Source organism: Cephus cinctus, unplaced genomic scaffold, assembly GCF_000341935.2.
Source record: "Cephus cinctus unplaced genomic scaffold, Ccin1 Ccin1_scaffold0230, whole genome shotgun sequence".
NCBI classification, from domain to species: Eukaryota; Metazoa; Arthropoda; class Insecta; order Hymenoptera; family Cephidae; genus Cephus; species Cephus cinctus.
Window position 1 is genome coordinate 542,249 of NW_014332946.1, and position 24,963 is coordinate 567,211.

At 37.7% G+C, this 24,963-nt stretch overlaps 7 protein-coding genes across 8 annotated transcripts in view; 1 reads left to right on the forward strand and 6 right to left on the reverse strand.

The window, feature by feature from the left end:
- Positions 1–889, reverse strand: part of LOC107265704 (28S ribosomal protein S34, mitochondrial) — a 9,704-nt gene extending 8,815 nt beyond the window's left edge. The window contains exon 1 of one of the 2 annotated variants that reach the window (XM_015735424.2): positions 586–868. The gene's annotated coding sequence lies outside the window, so the exon portion shown is untranslated. Of the gene's footprint in view, positions 1–585 lie in introns of both variants that reach the window. The other variant, XM_015735425.2, reaches the window with a different exon arrangement.
- A 3,385-nt stretch (positions 890–4,274) lies between these two features.
- LOC107265636 (classical arabinogalactan protein 10) lies at positions 4,275–5,148 on the reverse strand. The gene is made up of 3 exons (XM_015735293.2): positions 4,995–5,148; positions 4,690–4,905; positions 4,275–4,573 (listed from the first exon to the last, which is right to left on the reverse strand). Exons 1-3 carry the CDS (start codon positions 5,061–5,063, stop codon positions 4,463–4,465), a joined length of 396 nt encoding a protein of 131 aa, XP_015590779.2. The 5' UTR covers positions 5,064–5,148; the 3' UTR covers positions 4,275–4,462.
- Positions 5,149–8,596: 3,448 nt separating this feature from the next.
- On the reverse strand, positions 8,597–15,743 carry LOC107265552. Its single transcript, XM_025082949.1, has 5 exons — positions 15,226–15,743; positions 13,688–14,061; positions 12,108–12,491; positions 9,826–9,837; positions 8,597–9,481 (listed from the first exon to the last, which is right to left on the reverse strand). Exons 1-5 carry the CDS (start codon positions 15,695–15,697, stop codon positions 8,933–8,935), a joined length of 1,791 nt encoding a protein of 596 aa, XP_024938717.1. The 5' UTR covers positions 15,698–15,743; the 3' UTR covers positions 8,597–8,932.
- LOC107265635 (pupal cuticle protein C1B-like) lies at positions 13,609–14,138 on the forward strand. Its single transcript, XM_015735292.2, has one exon. The coding sequence runs from the start codon at positions 13,682–13,684 to the stop codon at positions 14,054–14,056; it is 375 nt and encodes a 124-aa protein (XP_015590778.1). The 5' UTR covers positions 13,609–13,681; the 3' UTR covers positions 14,057–14,138.
- Positions 15,744–17,398: 1,655 nt separating the features above from the next.
- LOC107265633 (cuticle protein 64) lies at positions 17,399–18,737 on the reverse strand. The gene is made up of 3 exons (XM_015735290.2): positions 18,589–18,737; positions 18,146–18,376; positions 17,399–17,905 (listed from the first exon to the last, which is right to left on the reverse strand). The coding sequence occupies exons 1-3, from the start codon at positions 18,598–18,600 to the stop codon at positions 17,687–17,689; spliced, it is 462 nt and encodes a 153-aa protein (XP_015590776.1). The 5' UTR covers positions 18,601–18,737; the 3' UTR covers positions 17,399–17,686.
- A 1,289-nt stretch (positions 18,738–20,026) lies between these two features.
- On the reverse strand, positions 20,027–22,986 carry LOC107265627 (tubulin beta chain). The gene is made up of 2 exons (XM_015735280.2): positions 21,565–22,986; positions 20,027–21,462 (listed from the first exon to the last, which is right to left on the reverse strand). Exons 1-2 carry the CDS (start codon positions 21,619–21,621, stop codon positions 20,176–20,178), a joined length of 1,344 nt encoding a protein of 447 aa, XP_015590766.1. The 5' UTR covers positions 21,622–22,986; the 3' UTR covers positions 20,027–20,175.
- A 553-nt stretch (positions 22,987–23,539) lies between these two features.
- On the reverse strand, positions 23,540–24,469 carry LOC107265638. The gene is made up of 2 exons (XM_015735295.2): positions 24,341–24,469; positions 23,540–24,170 (listed from the first exon to the last, which is right to left on the reverse strand). Exons 1-2 carry the CDS (start codon positions 24,452–24,454, stop codon positions 23,922–23,924), a joined length of 363 nt encoding a protein of 120 aa, XP_015590781.2. The 5' UTR covers positions 24,455–24,469; the 3' UTR covers positions 23,540–23,921.
- Positions 24,470–24,963: the final 494 nt, after the last annotated feature.

Here is a 24,963-nt window from a genome sequence, read left to right on the forward strand (position 1 = left end):
CTGATGTAGCCTATCATCCCCCCCCCCTCCCTCCCAACATCCCCCCAATCAGTCTACTATCTCACTCCACTATTCCTATCTTACATATCTGGGTCAAGTGAAACAAACGACAACTGATCCTTGGTATTATGTCGACCATTAACATACAATGGCAAATGGAAGAAACAGCGAAGTCAAGTTTCCGGCGAAGAGAAAGTCACGCGATCGGTGAACCGTAAAAATGACGTGGGTGCATCATTTAACCACAATCCCCTTATAACCGCTTTCAGTGATTAGTATTGGTGAGAGATTTTACTTAGAGCTAAAGGTTTCCTCCATTTTTTATTAGTGATAAAATTTGCTTGACAAAAAGTTAAATTCAGGATTAGCTGTCAATAAAAAAATTTTCCTTTCACTTAGCCACCGATGATAACAAAATTATGCAACTGTCATACCTGCATACGATGCAGTATGGTAATTTTGAAATATTAAAATTTTGGCTAGTTTTAAAATATTCGAACGAACGTTGGAATTACATTTGGTTATATCTATTATGTGGGTTCTTGCTGCTTTGTGATTTTGTGATCCTTAATCGCATTCACCTACCTCTATTTATCTCGATCACTCTCACGACACTGAGTTTCTTCAATACCGTCCGAACTTCTTATATACGCCTATGCTCCTCCACGTCCCTCTACCTTTTAACTCTTAAGACTCTCCTTCTGTCTTCCAAACACTTTCTCCGTACGCGCTTCACGTACCGTCAACTGTGATTGTGAGATTTTACGGGCTCCGGCAATCTTATATACCTACGTTCCTTTTGGGGGATGCTGGGATAGTCGCCGAGGACGTTAGTGGGGTTAAAACTGTGAGTCAGACGAATGCAACCGGACCTTTGATAGAAAACGACATTTTTTAAAGACACTTGGGTTACGGAAAATACAATAATATATACAGATGTATAGATGGATAATCAGTTAAACCAAAAAATTCAAGTTTTAATTTATCGTTAAATTAATTGACTTATTAAAAACCAGTCCTTATTTTTTAAAACCCTTGCATAATGAAACGAATCCAAATTTTTGTTGTACAGTTTGAAGAACTGGATTCAGAGATTTAAGCATGTATGTTAATGTTATGTGATTTGGAGATTCTAAAGTAAAATTTTATTTTCGTATATTATCAGTGTCATTTTTATGACTATGGAAAAAGTGCGATTTAGATTGTTTTGAAAATAAAATTTGTTTGATTGTTGTATGTATATACAACGTAGGTATCAACGAAAGTATAAATATATAAATAATATATAAATGCGAATATATAAATGCGAAATATATAATGCGAAATATATAAACATATGTAATATTCAAAAAATTATATTGCAACCAGTGAAAGGCATTTTGTTTCGTCTAACCTCAAAAACCACAATGGAGGTTCGAAAATTGTGTCTTTCGACACGCTTCTTTGGTACTGGGATCCAATTCCTGGAGATGGCTGTACTCTTGGATCCGGGCTTGCGTAATAAGTCACGTTCCTGCAACTGGTAGTATCCAGAATCGTAACGAAAGCCAGTACTACGCAGGTATATTCAGACAGTGTAGGAATGAATGAAATCGTTATTATGCAACGAGGACTTTTGTCAATGAATATACAAGTTGCACAACATGTACCAAGATCCTGGTCAGTGCACCTGATACATAATTAACTAGTAAGCATTAAGAAAGTGCACTTTTGAATTTAAAAGAAAATATTTGTACAGACACAAGTGTATAAAAATTGTCATTGTGTCTGCATCAAACAATAGTCGAGGCTGCATATAAACTGATGCATCAAGGTTATTGGTTGCATTCTGGTGCAACAAGGTCGATAACCTCAATCCATGACGTAAATCTTAGCCGTAAGAAGATGAGGAAAAAAGATGAACTCGTTGAACGAGATTTTTTCTCTTTCTAACTTACAAAACAGGATATACAAATAGTGCTTGTTATGTGGATCCAAATTCTTTATGGTGAATTATGTTTGATTTTTTTTCACTTTTTAGTAATATAATCGTAATAGTGTCTGTAGGAAGATTTTTATGATTTTTTGACAAATTAATCGAAAATTGTTGGAAATTAGATAATTTATGAGGATTTTTACGTATTTTTTCTAAGGTATCGACAACATGTGAAATTGCCTTTCGTTACCGACAGTAGTTAATACACCAATGAACATGTGTATCAAAGATGTAAAACTGGAACTGAAAATTTCAGTAGCCTAACGAAAAGAATTGTATCTATTTGAAAAAAGATGTAGTCTACATTAATACTGGCAGATAAATGTACTTGTATATCATTCTTTTCCGGCGGAAACGACTTCCTGGCTAAATTACCATTTCCTCCCTTTCATAGTTAAGCAAAGTCACAAGACGAGAGAGTACTTTCTTTTTGATGCTCCTTCTACGTCAACCTTGACATCATGACTGAGTCATCGAAGCATCCTTAACAGTAAATTATATACAAGCAGTATACAAAGGCAGTCAGTAATAAAAAATTGCTTCATTTTCTTAAAAATAAAACAAAAATTTTAATACATTTGTCAAAAAAAAATGGATAATAATCCTAATTGAAGTGAATACCATTATTTGTTTCCAAAAAAGTTTTCTTTTATTTCAATTAACTTTAAAGTTACCCATAGGGATTTTATCTATAGACATTTTTTTTGTTACGTTTACTCGACTGGGCAACGGCCGCATTCTATAATAAAACATGGCCGCTCATGTTGCAACAAGAATACTGGGCGGTCTAAGGTTTTGGGTTCCGGGAGAAAGTGCTTGGTAGGATCCTCGGATCGCCGGGTGTAATAACCGGCCGTGAATCAAACAATTCCCAGATGCATTATGCATTACAAACGAGAAAGTCATTTGTGCATGGTGCTATATAAAATCCCTACAAATTAGTAAACAAAGATTCAAAATTTAATACTATTTTTTTTAAATAACAACATAAAAATAATACTTACGAAGACAGTAAAATTAGACATTCTTATCTCATTAAACTATTTGACCTAAGTGGATGATGCACTTCATTGTGCAACGATCAAGGGAATTTCCTACGTATTTCGTAACCTGGGAATTTCTGCACACAGCAACGAAAGGTAAGACTGTCTTGACCCAATTTTTTTCGATCAAGGAAATCGTGACATGGGTAACACGTATGTGTTTAATTTTCTATGTTGCATACAATATGCTTCTGGGAAATATATATACTATATGGCATATGTTGTGAGTAAGGTATATGTTTTTGGAATTGACTGTCTTGCGAAAGTGATTAATTTATAAATATTATCATTGTACAACAATGGAGAGGAGGTTTGATAATTTTGGTGTCTAATTAATTAAATCGGGTATTAAGTTTTAATTTGAGGTTACGTAAGTGCATTTTGTGGTTGCACTGGCAAGTCCATAAGACACGTACGGTATTGTATGGTTATGTTTACATGGCGGGACATGCTAAGAGTACTAAGAGTATTTGAGAAAGTCCTTAGATGATTTCACTTTCCCTTTCGTCGTGACTAAACGCCTACGTTTTGGTCATCGGTTGCTCCTTGAGAAGACCGGAAGTCGTATATGGGAATATGTGGAGGGTTAATTAAAATTCTTTTTAGTCCCGGGGCGATTTTGATTTCTATGTATTTTTGGGTTAATGGATTTTATTGTGATTTGTCATTGGTGGATATTGATTAATTGATTGGATAGTTTTTTTTAATTTATTAAAAAAATTCTTGATTACCAATGGCGTTAGGTGTTTTGTCTATTAGGCAAAGTGAAAATCGAGTAGGTTAATTTCTCGTAATCCATAATGGTTACTATTTATTATATGTATTTAGGCTACGCCTCCGCGAAATATCTAAATGGCAAGAGGAGTCGATGCCTATTTCGATGAATCTTTTGCGTTTCGCGAAATCGGCTTGGATTTCACCTTCTATCTTCTTCTTGTTCTGTCATTACCTTGTGGATTATTTAATTTATGCGAATTACGGAAGCCTTGACTTTTATCCTTGCAATTTTTGAATAGTGATTTTTATGTGCGCTTCTTTTCGTGTTCGTGTTATTGTTGTTGACTTTATGTTTGCTGATTTGACGAGGTTCTTGTGTTACGAAACAACGTATTCAAAATTTCTTGTGTTTGGAAGACGAAATTATTTCAAGGTTTTCGAAGATGCTGGTAATTAACTAATTCTGGGAATTGGATAAATCAGTATTGATTGTTTTGTAAGGAATATTTGTATCCGTGAAATAAATACACTGGGTGGTATAGATTTTGAAAAAAAAGAATGGCAGCTTTTATTTTATTTTCGCTTTTGTGCAGATGATGTTATCGATACATGATACATGAGATTTACCGACAATGAAGGTAGGCGAGACTATGGTAAAACAGAGCAATGACAGTTCATCGGGTTACCGACGGAACCATTAATTTCTCTGAGGTTACCGATCGAGCATTTAGTAAGCGATGTTGTATCCGTGTTGTTCGATAGAGTAAGTTGCAGGAGCGGCCGCAATTTCCAATGGCGCCAAAGGTGCTCCATACGGATACGACAGGTACGGTCCATACTGGATTGTTAAAAGAAAATCATATAAAATTAACTGTCACAAAAAAAATCAACAACACCACTCTATTCTTGCACGACTCAAAGATAATAATATATAAACTCTTCTCATGTACTCACCTGTGGGAACAGTGCAACTCGCGAAGTTGGACTGATCAAAGGTGCAGAAAGTGGTGCAATGATTGGTGTCAGTTTAGCTGTGGATGCCGGAGTCTTAATCTCAGAGATGAACAATGGCTTTGGAGCCGGAGCTGGTTTAGGTGCAGGTGCAGGTGCTGGATTCGGTCCAGGTGCAGGTGCGGACCAGGCTAAGCCCAAAAGCGCGATGAATACCAGCTGTGTTTGAATGACAATGAATAACAAAATAACGACGATATACAAAACTGTAAGTAATATTTTGAAAATAAGGCCCAGTATCTACTCACGAATTTAATCATGGCGATGAGTCGAGAGAATCGAACCTTGTACTGGGAAGCTTCTGTAATTCTGTGCATGGGGTACCCGGTTTACCTGGTACTTATAGGGGCCCTGATGAGGCCTGTAAAAACTAGACTCGTTCGGTACTGCAAGAGTCCCTACGCACCATTGCATTGAATCGCATCCCAGCCAGGGCCGTCCCTATTTCTATTTTCGTTGGGTATCTAAACAAATGATTAATAATAACGATACGCTAACGATAAAAAGCTTTAAATATCAACTGTCCAAAATATTCTAAAAATTCTCTATCCCATACCAATACTTGTATTACTTATTTTTTATGACCCTCTCTAAATTTCTCAAAACCTTATAATTTTACAATCGTACGCTCCTGGACGGTACATCCACTGCGTAGTCTCTGGAATTTCTATCTTACATGAGGACGAAGAAGGGATCCCACAAAAGTACAGGATCTTGCTTTAAGGCTATTTCTAGATAACCTAACCTTCTTCTATACTATTCATCATTATTGATCAACTACCAGAATTCATTTTCGGTATCGTAGCATTCAGCTACTTTACGGATACACGAGGACGTACCTTAAGGAATACATTTCCCGTCTTAGCGTTTTAACCTAAGAGGTCGCTAATCAATTCTAGGAATACATAAGAAATTCTGGAAAATGATCGATAACGTTCGATACATTAGCCAACCCTTTTTTTTTAGTGAGGCTGTCACTAAAAAGTTTGATCGGTTATTAAATTTTTCTTTTATTAATAAATTTTTTTTTCTTTTTCTCTCTCTCTCCGTCTAAACCGTAACCCGACTGGCCTTCGCAGTCAAGTGTGACGGAATTGCCTGTCAAATCCTTTTTCTTGCGGATCATTCGAAAATACTTGATTCACAAAAAAATATTTGTCTCACAATACACTTTGCATTAGAAACAGCTATCACTTCGTAAACCGATTCTAATGATCGTACAGTATCAGATACTATAATCGAAAACAATTTTTGAAAAAAAATTCAAAATTTTGAAATACATAATTTTTTATTTTACATGGTTACTCAATGCTTGCTTTTGTTTACGGTACTTTACGAACACCCGGTAATACGGATCGCTGGTTACGGACCATGATCTTGAGCGATCATATAACGCAAGATCATAACAAAGGCCGTTGCGCTCATTTTCACATAAATGCAACGAGTTAATCGCTCGATGATAGAAACAAATAGGAGTAATAAATAAATGAAATTATAAATGAATGAAATCAAGACTAATAATTATTATTTACCAATTAATTTAATAAATGCAATTAGAATTGATTATGCAAGTAGACAGTAAATATAATAAAGATAAATAAAGAAGCCATTTTGAACGATGATAATAATATCAATTGCGGAATGCTGCCTGACCTAAAAATCTGAATTCTCCAAAAAATTACATAAAATTTAACGACCTTGTTTAAATCGCTTAGCCTACGTTGCTCAATTGGTTGTAGGATAACTTAATGGCCGTTTTCGTACAACGTAAACAAGACAAAAGCAAAATGTCTAAAACTATGAAAACTGGTCGTGAATTACGAAAGAACAGAGGTACCTCTTATTCCGTAATCCATCCTCCATTATCAAAAATGTCGACACATCACGCAACAGTCATTTTTAAAAATTCCGAAATATTAGCATGGACACGAACCAGAATCCTAAAGGGAACGAATGGTTTTTATAAATTTGTCTATCCTTTTTCTATCCTCCTTCATTCAGTTCAACGATTCACCGATCAAAATCCTTTTCTTGTTCGACCAATTTTTTTAAACCTACATCTGATGCAATCCCCAACCAGGAACCAGCATCTGACCCAATCTCCAACAAAAAAAACAGACCCCATTACCTTATGACTCAATCCTATACGATACATATGATAGCCCTAGGACCCATAAGTTCATCCAGAAGGGTATAGTTAATTATAAAAATTTTTTCAAATTCTTTTAATGATACTCATTAAAAAATTCCTAACGATTACTACAGGTTAACCTAACCTGAGAATGTCTAACCCATAATCAATATCAAGAACACGCACAGAATTCCTAGGGCTAAATAATAATAGAGAAATGTAATTAGGTAATACAAATTTTTAATCAAATATTCAGAGTGTATAAGGAATTTAAAATAATTTGTTTACCTGCAATATACATATATATACAGTCAAGGGTAATAAGATCTATAATCAATATCTGATTATCGATACGTATCTCCCATGTGTATTGTATGTACAGGCTATCGTTTTTCCGCATTGGTCGCAGCCACTTAGGTATCCAGAGCGTGGGGACTGAATTTCTAGGAAATCAACGTCGAAGGTCCGATAGTACCTGGTATAGAATTTTGCCGACGAAGGAGATTGTACGCCGCGACGCAAGGCGTCGGCAGAGCTAAAGCTTGATGCTGGGTCGATGCGGAGGTCGTTAACAATTCCGATCGTTCGTTCACCCGGGACCTTGAATTCCCATGCAGCTCCTTATGGCGAAGCCAGTATAGACAGAGTGTTCCACCCGGTTGGATAGACTTGAAGTCGGAGGATGCGTAGAAAAAGTATTAAAAAATTGCGTTTTAAGGTAAACCAAAAAATATCATCCCAATCTGACAGTTGTCAGAATCAGCTGTTACAGGATGGATAAAAAGAGCGGGAAATTCCTTGGGATTTGAAAATGCTTAATCATTACTGTATTTATCCAGGAGATTCTGTACGGGTAACAGATCCTATTTTTATTCGCAGCATCCGTAAGGCTGTAAAAACGTGTATTCAGTGTGGGTAGACCTTTTTTTAGAGCGGCTTGTTCTACCAGAAAAATCATTGAATGTGTCTAAATTTGTTTGTCTTTTTTTTTCGTTATTAAAACAAGACACCCGACACGTAGCTCTTTTCGAATCAAAATGGCAATGGACCTTGAACGCAAGGCGTGCCTGGTCCAGTGAGAAAAATTCTGAATGAGGCAGGTTTTCACCCATTTAACCACCCCGTCTATGTACCAGTCTACTTTGCGTTATATGTTTTGCGATGTTCGCCATTTACGAAAAGATCATTTGAGCCAGGAAGATAAATATAGGAATAAATAATGAAAATAATATAAACAATTGTAAAAGTAAAAATTTTGTATTCCTCGTTAATTTATTGTTTATAAAGAAAACTTTTGGAAAAACGTGTATCCGCTTCTTGTATCCTTCACTTCCGGTTAATTTTATTGCCTCATCGATGGAATTTCAAACAATATTTTTTTTAATCCAAAGCGCGACTCACGGTCCAAGTATCAGATTTAATATAAGAATCTACTCGATTTACCTGGTCCACATTCACCGCGTTCGTAACGTGGGAGTGACTATTGGTTTTTTTTTTATTGTTGCTCAGCCAGAAGTCAGTTCCAAGGTAGCCTCGCACAAAGGAATTACAGGGAATACAGAATTTTTATAGACGAATCCATCTCCTTTCCCCATTTGTCACGTCCTTCCATTGAGAATACCTTGAGATTTTAAATTTAATCCATATTTCACAGGAATTTCTTCTTCATACAAAGGATCATCGTTGGGTATGAATTTTGTATTAAAAAATTGCAGAGTATCTATTTAGATAGGAAATATAATTTATTTGAACTATCATTTCGATCGAAATGTAATTGGAGGAAAATTACTTTTTTATGCGTTACATAATTACTAGTAGATACAGTCGCGTATGTGCAGACGCACTGCTAAGTTAGGCCTCGTTCACAATGGAAGACTGCCTGCAAATCAGTTCGCAGCGCAAGGCGGATCCTGATGGAAAATTTGGTTTCAAAAATATGAAAAAAAAATATCCTAGGATCGCCATGCTAATACCCATCTATAGTGATTCAAGCTGAAGAAGTCCAGTCGTTATTTGTTGAGTGACGAAAGATTGATTTCTGAATCGAGGAAGTTTTTACCACACGGAAACAGCAGGTGCGGCATAAGCGTGAGTGAGATGAGCCACAGGTGCGCCGTGATGAACGAGACTGTGCCCGTAGCTAGAGATGGATTTCTCAGCGACGAGGGAGTGAGCGACGGGTACTGCATGTGCAGCGTAGACTGCAGGTGCAGCTGCATAAGCAACAGGGCTGGCGTGTGCGGCATAGGCTACAGGTGCAGCTGCATAAGCAACAGGTGCGGCGTGGACAACAGGTGCGGAGCTATGCACGACTGTGTTTCCATGGGATTCAATTGTCTTCTCAGCAACAAGTGCGGCAGAGCGTGCAACTGCAACTGGGGCTGCATGTGCAACTGCCAATGGTGCAGCATGTGCAACTGCCAATGGTGCTGCATGTGCAACTGCCAACGGTGCTGCATGCACTACTGGAGCACTACCGTGCACTACGGTGTTCCCATGCGACTCGATGGTCTTCTCGGAGATCAAGCTACCCAGAAGTGGCGAAACTCCATGCAGATTTCCAGGACGAGCAACAGCAATAGCCACGATGGCGGACAGGACAACCTGAAGACAAATCGTTCTCCATTAATCACGCTTACTAGTAGCATATCTATTTCCTTTGAAAAGATTGAGTTATTAGAAGTACATTCCCCCTTAAAATATCTCCTCGGTCGTTGCAGCTGTTCATTAACATTTTAACTCAGTCAGCCGAACCGTGTAATTCTTTAGAAATGCTAAATCGTCTTTCGTGTAAATCATGAAAATTCTTTAGCATCGAAAATATTCTCCATAAAAATGATTAAAAATATTCTCCCTCGTTATGACGATTATACCATTTTTTTACATCTTTTCCAAAATTCTCAGTGTCTTTTCTTTACACAAAATTTTTTATCTATTCCTTCACTCACCAGCTTGAACATCTTGATAGGGGTTTTTTTTTAAGGGTTTTGCGTGTCTGCTGTAGGATAAACCTGAGACTGATCTGCCAGAATGAGGTTCCACCTCAGCTTTATATAGGAGAGCGCTTCCGCGCACTTCCAGAGACCTTCGGACACATTCGAGTTCGCCAACACCTTGTTCATACAATAGTCTACCTTCTCCACGTATTCAATTACCATTTTTCCCGTTGCTATTAGAAACGATGAATTCTATGCCGCTTTGGGGATAAATATCGATAAATCACAAATAATTGAGATCGACTATAATAAAAAATAAAAAATTGTTTGGTAACTTCCTCATGCAAAAAAAGTCACTTTAACGAATCTTTTTAAGGGATTCCGACTAACTGTACTTAATTGCGTAATTGTACCATAAACAAAATAAATCAACGAATCATTCGAGTCACACTTGAGCTAACAGATAAATAAGTATTCCGAATGATTTTATTTTTATTTTTACATGATATAATTTGAATCGCACTATTGTTCCCGCCCTATTACATTATTGTCCATTGTATCGTTATTCTTGTCTTATGAACAATTAAAATCGTCTTAACAAACGAAAGTACTTTCCATCTTGTAACATTACGTAAACCATCAGATGTGTAACGTCATACACTGTTGAATATTATAAAAGGAGAGATGTCAGTCATGCCCGAGTGAATCCAAAATTATTATAGTCACGAAGACAAGGTGGTTCGCATGAGGCAATGTGTCAGATTGCAAGGAAAAAAAAGAAAGTATAAAAAAAAATGTTAACAGATTAAGAAAACTTTAGAAATTTATGTTTTTTATAAATAATTTCTAAAATTTTTTTCCGTTTTTCAATAAAATTTGTTCTAATCCAAATTTCATTCTGTAACATAACCTAGACCTAAAACATACTTTACCCGTACTACAGGTCCGTGTAAAAATAATTACAGGTCAGCAATCAAATACGGAGCAGATTTCTTCCTAGTGTCCTTCATTCCCTTCCTACACTATTCAGAAGGCATTTTCTTCGCTTGCTTATTCTTATCCGGCCATTCGTATCAGCAACGCATCAAGAAGTTACCCATATTAGCCTGTGGGCCGTAAGAATCGGCTATGTCGTCCATGCGTGACCCTGAATCGTAAATTATAAAGCGGATCTCGGCCCGGGCGTAAAACCGTAAATTACGCCTGACTTTTGCCGCACGACAAAACCGGAACAATCATTCGATTCGTTGAGATTGGGGGGAATTTATGGGGGGGAAATCTGACGATAAACATACGTCAAAATATATTCTAAAAACTCTGACGTAAAGATAATCTAATTTGGACTAATTAAATCCAGATTGATTGATTAGTCTAGAAATTCAAAGAAATTAAATATTTTGTGCTATACGTGGGAAGAGTTTGAAAATTGACCTTGAAAATTTTATTTAGATATATCGAGGTTATCTTTGTTTCTCTTGTTGTTATTGTTACTATGGATAGATGACGCAATTCGTATGTGTTTGATGTCATTATACTTCGTCATTTTCTGGGACTAATTTTTTTTTTCTATATCGGTCAGGATCAATGATCGTAATTTTTTCTACGTGACCTTGATACTTTCTCCAAAGTACTTTGCTCTTGTAAGATAATCACTTTCTAACGGTGAGATCTACCGTGCATGAAGAGAATTTAGAATATTTTGTAAGAGACTGTACAATGCTGAGGAAAGGAACTGCATAATGATGATTCTACGTGACACTCCAGACAGTGACTTGAATGATAATTATCAGCGTGACAGTCATTGAGTTATGAATTCTCTTTCCACATACTCGGCCAACCCTTATTATATAACGTGAGAGACGGTATAACCCATAGAATTGAAGACTTGAATGATCAGATACGGGTTAAAGCTGTCAAAAAATATATATGACCACCAATTGACTTCCCATTGTGTACGATAGCCAGAAATAATGACGTTAACGACTATGAAATATATGAAAAAAAATTTTTGCAATTTATTTAGGAATACTCCTAGGTCGAATTACTGAAAAAATTGCGAAATGAAATTCGCTGATCTCACGAGGATTTGCATTCGATCAGTTTAACGTTTCGAGAGAAGCAATAGTGAACATTTGAGAATTGTTGTGACTGATAATAAACTAGGGTAGGCGATGAGAGACGATAATAAAAAAATACAATAGAAATATTTTAGATGAAAACGATTTTATTGAGTATCATGAAGACTGGTTTAGAATTTCGAGACTGTTTGACTGATAAGAGTTATCAATTTAATGAACGTATCCAGCGACGATGGGAGCGGCATGGGCGTAGGCAGGTCCAGCAACGACTGCAGGTGCGGCATAGGCCAAGGGTGCAGCGTGTGCAGCATAGGCAAGAGGTGCTGCAGGTGCAGCGTAAGCTACGGGTGCAGCTGCAACCAATGGGCTCTTGACGGAGACCTTGTAGGTGTTGGCGTAGCTGGTGGCAACTGGTACCGAGTGAGCAACAGCAACTGGTGCAGCTGCGACCACAGGTGCAGCATGAAGGGCTGGAGCCAGGATGTTACCAGGTTTGGGTGCAGCAACGGCGCAGGCCACAAGGGCGAAGAGTACGGCGAACTTGTACATGACGAAGGGGTGTGTTTGGTGCTTCGACTTTGAGGATCGAATGATGCTGGTTTAACTGGTTGCTGGTGCTTTTATAGTCTGCTCCAGCAGTGTTCCTTCATCCCCACTCGTTTTCTTTCCTTATGTTTCTCTTGCATTCCCTATCTTATCCCATTACCTTATACTGTTTGTGTATGTTCTTCTTGGATCTCGTGATTGCAGAAAATTTTATTATTTGGGTCCTGCGTACCCGCTATGCACTGTCAAGGACTTCCTCTGTTACTTATTCGACACATATGTTAATTATGGTCAGACGCTATATTTTACACTCTATACTCAATGACGGTAGTCTGGACGTTATTACGTGTACTGCCCTTCGACTGGATTACCTTAGGGCGTGGCGCCAATGATTGATCGATATCAGTAAATTATTAGAGTTTCCGCATTACGTATATTCATGGTTTAAAATAATTTAATTTTTTAATTACGTAAATATTCTTTTTTATTTATTTATTAGATCATATCAGACTCAATGATTATATATCAAATTCAAAAATATTTTTATTTTTAATACATTGCTGTTATCGCGATTTTGACATTGAATTTCGCTTATGTACGTCACGCGGCTTGATACCTTTTGACAATTACAGTAAATTTATCCAGAGCGTCACAAGTACGTAACTAAGTATCTATTTGAGTCTTTGTATACCGGCCAAGCCAGTTGACACAGCTCTTGATTAAGTAACCATACGTAATCGGCTTAGCTCCTCCCAATATGTCATTTAGCCAGCAACGTGAAACAATTCATCTTGAAAGTACACACGCTCGATTTACCCAATTTCACATAATTTCAACCCTACCACGTATCAAACTACTAGTCAGCTGGTCTAGCAATTTTAAAGTCAATCGTGTCTGACTAGGCTGTTCGTAATTTTTTTTGGCCTTCTTGTTACGCTACTATCTGCACTATCTACAGACTGATACTGTACGTCAGTCCAAATAAGTCTACTCGATTTTACTAAGTAGGAGAACACTGGTGGACGAGTTCCAGGCCTTGGCGATGGTGACTCCTGGAGACCGTTCACGTAGGTGATCGTGATTGTGATTTCGACTGGGAAAGATTGAGCCACACGGTGGGGTCACATAGTGAGAAAGGTGGGGTCCGTTGGGGCCCTATAAAAAGTCTAAACTTTGCCAGAGGAGCATCATTCGAACAGCAGCTTCGAAGTACGAGTACTAATCTCAACCTTAAAAAAATCATCATGTACAAGTTCGCCGTACTGTTCGCCCTTGTGGCCTGCGCCGTTGCTGCACCCAAACCCGGCAACATCCTGGCTCCAGCCCTTCATGCTGCACCGTTGGTCGCAGCTGCACCAGTTGCTGTTGCTCACTCTGTACCAGTTGCCACCAGCTACGCCAACACCTACAAGGTCTCCGTCAGGAGCCCATTGGTTGCAGCTGCACCTGTAGCCTACGCTGCACATGCTGCACCTTTGACCTACGCCGCACATGCTGCACCCTTGGCCTATGCTGCACATGCCGCTCCTCTGACCTATGCTGCACCTGTTGCCTATGCTGCTCATGCTGCACCTCTCACCTACGCTGCCCATGCTGCTCCCCTGAGCCTCATCCATTAACTCAACTTTAGAAAATTGTTTTAGTTGAAATATGAAAAATTGCAATAAACTCTGTGTTTCTTTTTGAAACTTAAAATTTGAATCTTTTTATTTGTATCTATCACCTTTCTTTAGATCTTGCCAATTTTTGATATAATAGAAAAAAGGTTTAGATATTTTTGGTTTTTGACATTTTTTTGATAGTATGATAGACTATAATTTTTATTTTTATGGTCTGTCTTATATTTCTTTATTTTTGTTATTTTTGTGGGTTGTTAAATTGTCAATAACGTTTTTTGACAGTAACAATTGACACGTTGACTGCCACTGTACTTTTCAGAATTAAATCAACTACGAGTTATCTCGTAGTTTGGCAGCGAACGTGTTAATGATTATCTTTAAGTAATTTACGTTTTTTTTTTAAATTCGTAGATTGGCAAATGAAATATACCAGTTTTTGATTTTGATAAAATCCTAGATGTCATTATAAATTAAATGGTTATCAAGTTAATGATTACAATTCAACCGTTAATCAGCAATGTAATCATTCGTCTATTATTTTAATAAAATACATATAATGTTATAATGCGGTATTCTTTTCAACGAGTCAATAATTTTTATTGAGTTCTACGTACAAAATTAAATACCACATACGAAGAGTTGTTATGACTTCGGATAGATAAGTATATACAAAATGATCAATGAAAAATACACAATGAGTCGAAAATGGAACTCAATAAAATTGTAAACCATCAAATATTGATAATCATATAATTTATAAATTTGAAAATGTCCAATTTTCGCGCAGTTCCTGTACCTAGCGAAGTAGTCTTCCGGTGAGTGCTGAGAACGAAGTGCGAGTAGGCTTGTGAGCCCAAAGACATTCTTCGTGACAAGTGTATCGCTAGTTGAATTACAAATTGAATATATGTATAATTCATACTAACGAATTTGAGTGCTTGCTATTTTGCCCCTGGTCATGAATACTTTCCGTGTATAATTTCTCGATTTGTTGTCAGTTCGATACTAAAAAATGGGATGATTAGTAAAAACTAAGTTGTTATTAGATATTGGGATAAATCAGGATAAAAGATTATAAATATAATTAGCAACAAAAAATATTTTTATTGCTAGTCAAAGGTTTTAAAACTTCATGAAATAAATAATCTTCATATGCCACTGATCCTCTTAGTGAACAACGACATGATTGACAGCAGGTACAACATGGGCAGTCTTGACAATAGCTGGTGCAGCAACGACGGCAGGTGCAGCAACAACATGTGCAGTTTTGACTACTGGAGCTCTGTAGGTGTTGGCGTAGCTGGTAGCGACAGGAATTGCATGTGCAACATGAAGAGGGGCAGCCTTGACAATTGCAGGTCCAGCAACAACTGGTGCAGCCACGATTGGAGCGGACTTGATGATTGCAGGTGCAACCGCAGCATGATGAACAGCAACAACAGGTGCAGCCTTGACAACTGGTGCTTTGTAGGTATTAGCGTAGGTGCTTCCAACTGCTACCGAATGTACAGCTGGTACAGCGTGCGCAACTGGCACGGCATGTGCAACTGCAACTGGTGCAGCTACAACAGGTGCCACAAGATGACCAGGTGCAGCAGATGCGCAGGCCACTAAGGCAGCAACAATCACAAACTTGTACATGATGACTTTTAGTGGATTATTCGTCTTCCGTTACTACGAATCGAATGTGCCAGTGACTTTACGGGATCCCTTATATATTCGAATCTTACTTCCAGTTAACATTGAACTAACAGAAATATTGCGACTCCTATAAGGTCGCCATAACGTTCACTTGTTATTTGACTCTTGAAAGGATTAAAAAAAAAAAAGAAGTAAGAGTTTCACAACTCGCACTCATAAATCTCAAATACTCGTTTCCCGAAACCTTGATTGTCTCGGGAAGCAAAAATTGTTTTCTCTCTCTCTCTCACTTTTCGAAGGGAATCAAATCAAGACTGCAATATATTAAGATTTTTATCTATGGGATATTCATAATTTATGCCTTTCGAATACAATTAACCAACCTTCCTCGAATATACTTGTTTATTAATTTTGTAACACTTGTTTTTAATTTTTCATTTTATTCATCACCTCATATAATTTCTCTACACGATTACGTCTTTTTCACCTGTCCAGTACTCCATTGCACTGTATAATTTTCCTTTCGATCAACTTTGCTTCGTCAAACATCCTCTTGATCGGACCGAAAATCTGACGTTTATTAACGATCAGCAAGTCATTGATTTAATTTCATTAATTTTTCCCTTTCTCTCTCCGACTTGTCGGCCTAATTAGGTTCTTACTTAAGTACAATAACGTGTTGGCCCACTTATGCTCTGTTAGCTTTAATATTTTTGTCCTTCTTTATTTTCATCTCACACTGCACTTTCTTTTTCCCACTTAATTTTATAATATCCAATTAGCAAACACTTGACAATATTTTTAACCCACTCGCTCTCGGCCTTTGCTACTATAATTGGGCAATCGGTATATCAATGTTTTATTAATTCTGATTTCGCGCCATTGACTCACGTTGAGTATCGATTAAAAATTAAATTTATCCACTCAATTCGTTATCAAGTACATGCTGTAACGATAAACAATCAATCAATGGCAAGATAATTTCTACATGGAATCAGTATGCACATCGTTACAAAATGAAGATTTATCGTGTCGAGGATCCAAAGGTTCATAACCTTGTCATCCTCAAGGTCGACATTAGGAAAAAATAAGTATAATCATTTCACACTGTAATATTCATCGCTTTTAAAGTGGTGGGGATTTTCACTTTCGATGATTCGTATAATACTTGACCTGCGTGACCTCAATTGGAATCAAGTTTTTGGCCTCGTACACCATAGTCAAACTGTGGGTCGATGTGAAATAAAAATCTCATACTTATCCTGCACGAGACTTATAGATAGTCAAGAAATTTCGTAATTGAATGAAAAAATGTAGTTTTTGAAAATGCAATTTTGAATGTAAAAATTCTGATCATAGATGTAAAAATGATTAAAATGGAATTATTTAAGTTTATTGTAAAATCGGTAAAATTGACAATTTCATTTTTTTTAAATCATTTATTCAACTACTCAATAGTACAGACACAAAGTCAGTCCAGTGATTTATCGTTTGTGATAAATGTAGTTTACACATTAAATATGCCTTGCCTTGCCGCAGCCTTGATCCATTCTTCGCAACTCTCTTTACTCTATGTCCTCATGCATTTCGGGTGTCTTCGGTCTTTTCCGCAAGTGAACGTCCTTGCTCGCATAAATTTACGAGTAAAGATAAAAGGAAACATAATGGGGATTGGATAGACAGTGAATTTGAGAAACAAAATTTTTTGATGAAAAACGCAAATATATTATTTTCCGTATCACAAGGAGCGAATTATAAAATTTGGTTTATCTTGTAAATAAAAAAATGTTTTCATTCACAAAAAATGTATCCGTCATTCTCGTGTGGTAGTTGGGCATCTGTGATGACAGAGAATTCGGTGCCTTTTGTGCAGTGACGTAAATAATTATGTACAAATTTATCGTATCGTTGCTTGCTTTATATATTTTTTTGTTATTATTTTTTAATAGTCTTCAATTCGGCTTGGTTATCTTATTTTTATTGTGATTCTCAATGGAGGTAGGATCCATGTCCGTATCCGTGTCCCAATCCATAGCCAAGACCACCGTAGCCATAGCCGAGGCCGCTTCCATAAGAAAGTGCAGGTGCAGCTGCATAGCCGTGACCATAGCTCACTGTAGGAGCATATGCGAGAGGTGCAGCAACAGCGACCTTAGCGATTGCAGGTGCGACTGCGACTTTAGTGATTGCAGGTGCGGCGTAGGAGACCTGGTATACACAAAATTTATTAATAAAAATTTTTCTCTTTCCCTTGAAAAATATTATATTTTTCACAAATAATCTTGATAACCATAGCCCGCTATACTGATCCTTGAATTATGGTCCAGATCGTATCTGATTGGACGATGACGCAACTTCTTAAAATTTCGCATAAGACTCCCACACGACACGATAATCTATTTCGTGTAAGATGAAAGGAGATAAAGAGAAGAAAAGTAAAAAAAATACCTTGTAAGTATTGGCATAGCTAGTGGCAACGGGTGCATGAGCAACAGCAAGAGGTGCAGCATGTGCAGCATACGCAACTGCAGGTGCGGAATAACTGATTGCTGGAGCTGCTACAGCTACTCCATGTCCAAGACCGTATCCGCCATAACCGTAACCACCATGGCTACCATAACCACCGTAACCAGCAACGAGACCGGCAGATGCATAAGTCAAAGTGGCGAGGAGAACGATCTGAAAGAAAAAGAAATTCAAAATTATTAAAATCCGCATAAATTGTAAAATCCCTTAAAAAAGCAGTTTAATCTAATTCTCAAGAAATTTTGAATCCCATCATTTTTCACATATTTACTTTATCACACCAATAAACACTTTGTCCATATCGACCGCAAAAGATTTTCAATGATTTTACAGAAAAATTTAAATCTGATCCTTCAGATACTCACCAGCTTGAACATGTTGTCTAGATTAGCTTGTATTGGCACAGACTGATCAGACACAAGAGTTTCCCCCTTTTATACAGAATGAACCGCGAAGTCTATCAAAGAGAACGGTCGGGTGGTTGATAAAAAATTTCCCCCGTTTGAATTAATTCGGTATGAGTTTCCATGGATCGGTGAGGGTGGGTGGGGGTCCGATGGGGACTTACGACCGGGGCCTTCTCTCCACAGGGCTTGGGCGCGGTTCCTAAACAGGGCCTGCTACACGTTCACCAGCATCCACACTGCGGATCCACGAAGGCCGAATCTATTATCAGACACTGGGAATAAGATCCGTACTTGACGAATGATCTTAGGCTCGTGAGAAAAACAGTCTGGCCACCTTGACGCAATGAGCCAACTCGTAGCTTTTGCTGTCACGCGAAGCGTGAAGACTAGCCTAGAGATCTTAGGAGCCTGATTAGACTGCAGCTGCAGAGCTTCTTTTTTCCCATGCGATTCCCTGATGAACTTTGACCCTTATGTAAATAACAGGTAAATGTCAAAGTCATCTTTAGGACTCTGCCCCTAGTAACGACTTTTGGGCAATATGTGTTTACATCCTTAAATACATTTTTTTTTTTATAGAAATGAATCAAATATAATTTTTTAGGTTGAAAAATGGGAATTTCTTAAAATTAATATTTGACCATTCTTACCGGACTCGGAAATTCTTAACTATAAGGAGATTAAGGACAACAGGATTCCTAGTGCAAGGTGATTAGATGTACTTCTGTGTAGTGTGGGAACGTAGTGTATTCATAGTTTAGCCTTGCGTACAAACAGATAATTATCTACACGTGATGACCAATAAGGATTTAGAAGTGATCTATATAAATATAATACTGTATTGTTTCAGTATATCCGAAGGTACTTCCGGTTGGAATAAATCCTAAGGATTGATTTGTATATATTTTGGTAGTAAAGTCGAAGATAATTATAACCTTTTCGAATGATTTCTCATTGGCAGTGAAGGGCGATGATCGAAGCTCTTGACATTATCCACGATTTATCTTTGTATCAGCGAAAAATTACCTCACAATTCTACAAACCTGTATTATTGAAAAATGTAGAAAAAAAATTTATAAACTCTTTTTCACGATCTATTATTAATATAATTAATACATAGTCAATCACCCGATATCAATGGTTGCATTGTGCGAGATCTCGCGTGCGAATTCGAATGACTCATAAAGAAGGATCGAAGAATTCTTTAAAGTACCTAATCTTATTTTGCAAGTAAAAAATGTCCATTGCAATAATCTCGCCGTCCAATCGGATTAACAAGCCGGTTAGGCACGGAATCATAATACAAAGCGATAAAATCTACAATCAATGTACAATCTTCGTTGGACATAAGCTGATCTGTGGTTAACCTAAGAAGAAAGAAGAGAAAAATCATTCCTTACACAATAAAACGTTAACTTTACTTGAAAACGTCAAAAAAAAGGCAAACAACATACATAAACTGCATAAATGAATTTGCGTAAACATTACAGGTACTGATACTCATAATTCTTGATAGTTCAATGTATTATGATTATTTAATTAAATTCATTTATCCTCCCCCTCGCCTTCTTCCTCCTCGTCGAATTCACCGTCTTCCTCGGCCCTGGCTTCCTGATACTGTTGATACTCCGATACAAGATCATTCATGTTACTCTCAGCTTCCGTAAACTCCATCTCGTCCATTCCCTCTCCAGTGTACCAATGAAGAAAAGCCTTGCGCCTAAACATGGCGGTAAACTGTTCGGAAACCCTTTTAAAGAGTTCCTGAATGGCTGTGGAGTTGCCGATAAAAGTGGCGGACATTTTGAGTCCTCTGGGTGGAATATCACAAACAGCTGTTTTAACGTTGCTGGGTATCCACTCGACGAAGTAATTGCTATTTTTGTTCTGTATATTCAACATCTGCTCGTCAACCTCCTTCATGGACATTCTTCCACGAAAAACGGCAGCAACTGTCAAATATCTTCCGTGTCTTGGATCGCAGGCGGCCATCATGTTTTTAGCGTCGAACATCTGTTGCGTCAGTTCCGGTACGGTTAACGCTCTGTACTGTTGACTGCCGCGTGAGGTCAACGGCGCGAAGCCAGGTATGAAGAAATGCAGTCTGGGAAATGGCACCATGTTCACAGCCAATTTTCTTAAGTCGGCATTCAGTTGGCCGGGAAATCTGAGACAAGTAGTGACGCCGCTCAGAGTTGCTGACACCAAGTGATTCAAGTCGCCGTAAGTTGGCGTAGTTAGTTTCAATGTACGAAAACAGATGTCGTAAAGAGCTTCGTTGTCGATGCAATAAGATTCGTCGGTATTTTCGACCAGCTGATGAACCGAGAGTGTACAGTTGTAAGGCTCGACAACTGTGTCGGATACTTTTGGCGACGGCACTACACTGAACGTCATCATAATACGATCGGGATATTCTTCGCGTATTTTTGATATCAATAGTGTACCCATTCCTGCGCCAGTGCCGCCACCTAGCGAGTGAGTCAACTGAAAACCCTGAAGACAGTCGCAACTCTCGGCTTCTTTTCGCACCACGTCCAGGACCGAATCTACCAATTCTGCACCCTCGGTATAATGTCCCTTGGCCCAGTTGTTACCGGCGCCGCTCTGGCCGAAGACGAAATTGTCCGGACGGAATATTTGACCGAAAGGTCCTGATCTCACGGCGTCCATTGTACCTGGCTCTAGGTCCACGAGGACTGCCCTCGGCACGTATTTTCCACCGGTTGCTTCATTATAATAAACGTTAATACGTTCGAGTTGAAGATCCGAATCGCCATGATAAGTTCCGGTGGGGTCGATGCCGTGCTCGTCGGAGATAACCTCCCAGAACTGGAATAAAACAGATAAATTTTTTTATTCACGTTCAATCATTTTTCCTTATCAACATCAGACAATCTTATTGACCTTTGAGAATATTACGAAAAAAATTACCTTAGCACCAATTTGATTACCACATTGACCGGCTTGAAGATGAACAATTTCCCTCATTTTTTGTCTTCTCTTTCTTCCTTTTCACGTATGACGAATTGATTGCTTTTCGATTAACTTAATTATTAATTACCATTAATACTAAGCGTCCTGGCTGTTCTGGCTATCACGGAAAAAGAACATTAGCCAATCGACTGTCAACAAGGTGTCAGATTTTATTCGCAACCATGACAACTGTCATTAAGTGTGCTGTAAAAGAGAAGGTCATGGAAAATTGTTATGAGAAGGCTGTAGAGCGTAACGTTAAATAAGTGTATACTGTGCTATTGATAAATATAGGTATACCTATGTGTATATACATATGTAAAAATAGTAATTCATTGTTAACGGTACGATGTTACGCATTACTTGACGCATTACGACTCCAACATGGTTGCAAAAATTAAACTAGGTTAAGGTACGTTTTACGCGTGTAAATTGACTTCACGTCGTTTCTGGAATAACTCGGAATGAAACAGAACAATATATGTACACGCGAGTGATACGACAAAATGGAGGAATAAAAATAAACCAGTTGGAATATAGTCCGATAGTTCGAGCGTTCATTATACGTATATATTTTTTGTTAGAATTTCTAATAAAGTAAGCGAACCGTAAAAAAGACAATTGTTTCCTTCTTTTTTTATTTATTTTACTTTCTTGTAACAGGGCTAAGCTATCTAAGAACGGTTTCGCTTGATTCGGTTTCTCGTGGATTGTTTTCTTTTTGAGTTCATACAAAAAAATTTATTTTGAACGGCAGAATTTTTTTATTGTATATCAATCATGGGTAACTCTTTTTGGCGGTTATTGGAATTACGAAAATTTTATAAAAATCCCAAAAACCGGATACGCAAGGTCCGTTGAAATTGTAGTCTTTTGCTTATGTAATAGAATTTCTTTCATTGGAATTTCAAGCAAGGACTCAGCCTTGCTTTTTGTCGTAGTTTCGCGTACGAGCATGAAACTATTGTCACAATACGAGAATACGTTTCACATATTGCGCGTGGGACGATAATAAAGGATGAGCTAGTTAAATAAGAAATATTTAATAAGAATCTATGATACGTGAGATTAAATACCGTTATGAGGTATCTTTTTTTTAAGTTTATATCCGGTCTCAATATAAAAACGCGATCGCGACTACTTTGCTTTTTCTTTATTGAACGTATATCTATAGATAGTTCAGTAGTAACTATGAGTCGTTTATATGCAGGCTGACTCGACTGGTTTATTTTTAGTGACTCATGATTTCTCATGGAATTGCATAAGTTCACGCAAGAGACACACCTCCGCTTCTCATATACGGAATTGCATTATGCATAAGGTGACCTGCAGTTGTATCTTCTAGCGGTGCTAATGCAATCGGTGCTTATTTTGGAAATTTTTTTATATATCAATACGATTTATCATCGATGAGGATTTAATTAATAAAAATTGTTGTTTTGGTATTTGCGAGTTTTATTTATTGTTTTGTTCAAAATTTATCGCATTCCGATCTTATGTATGGGACACCGGCGTTGTTGGAAATTTTGCCACAGGCATGTTGCATGTGCAACAACGGGATACTTGTGGTGTTCCAGTTATCGCTATTAAAAGTGTATCGTATCTAATGTTACATGCGTTGACCAACCACAGAAAGATTGATAAGAATATATTACGGTGTATATATCTTTGTGAAGGCATTGAATGACATTAACATAATTTGAATCGTAAGGATAATGTTTGATTCGTAATACATAAGATGGTAATTGAAGAAAATATATGGCGCCTACCCGTGGGCAACCTGACATATTTAATATTGAACGGCTTGTTCAGTAAATTAAGGCTAGAGGCTAGATTGCTTTATAGTGAAAATTAAAAATGTTAAAAAAGTTGTTTTTGGTATCTGTTTTTGGTTGATGATTATTAGTTCGTAATTTGAGGATAAGAAATAGTCTTTTTTTTCAAAGAATGAATAGTTTATTTGAATTTTAATCGGAGATAAAACGTGATGACGGCTGATGAATGATCACAGAATTCATGACGTGCGAGTTAGACAGACCAAGCGCCAAAGGCTCCCTCTCTTGAGAAAAAATGGTAGCTCGAGTTGTTGAATTACAGTACCGACGGATGGTAAGTTGATCCTGATGACGATCGTCGTGATGAATTTATTGATTGGGGTTGAGGTAGTTGTTGAATCCCGTAAAATCATAAAATATCCAGGATAGAAAAGTACACCCTTGTAAATTTTGACGTTGGGATTTTTTTCTGTAAACGTTGGTTTTAGTCCAGAAATGAAAATGATGGCTCTGTCAATTGTTTGCTATCCAATTGTTGTTTTAACGACGTCCGACGTAGGCGGAGTAGGCACTGACGGGTAAAGCTGAATAGGCGGAAAGAGCAGGGACGGCGGAATAGGCTAACGGCGCAGCTGCAACTGCAGGTGCAGCCAGATAGGGAGCAGCAACAGCGTGGTTGATGGCATGTGCGTTGTAGCTGGTGGCATAAGTGCCTACGGTAAGGGCAGCGGGTACCGCAGCTGGAACAAGTCCGGCGGAAGTGATGGCCACAAGGGCGGCGAGGAAGAACTGTAGAAAAATATTATAAATTAAAAAAGTGCAAAAATTTGTTATTTATCGAATAGCATTCCTGTTTTTAAAAATCAATTCTCCAGTAACAATGATTCGCTACACTTTATTTCGATCAATTCACTGTTCTCATTAATTGTCCACTAAACAATTTTTTTTTCCACACTTACTAGGCACTTGGTCATCATTTTTCTTGAGTTTTGATTGCTTTGTTGCTTCGCTGCTTGAAACTGCGATGCCAGTCTGAACTTTCCTGCCTCTTTTATATGTTGAGTTTGCCACATGCGACTTCAGCCCCACCATGGTTGAACCATGCTCTTGCATACTAGATGACCTCTGTTTTTCTCACGACCACGCCCTGAACAACTCCCACCCCAATTACACTTCTACTTTTATTCGTCGCTCAATTATTTTCGAATTCGATACTCTCCTTGTTAAACACAACCTAACAAAGTGACTAACCTAAAAAAAATATTCTTAATTTTCGTTATTGCTACCCTTATAAATTCAGCAACGTAAGGTTTGAAAATTTTACATTCATTTGTTTTCTCATGCAACCGTTGCAGCTGCACCTGCTAGCAACTTTGAATAAGTCAATGATGTATATACAACATATACATATTTTTTAATTGTTTACCATGTACGTCACGTACACGATGACACGTTGCCGGAAAACAAAGAGTTTCACTTTTAAATGGAGTCCAAGAATGTTGGCCAATAATCATTCAGCAACGTTGCCCTGGATTCTAGCGGTTACCGATTCTATAGAGAAGATTGAGTCATTTTGTCATCA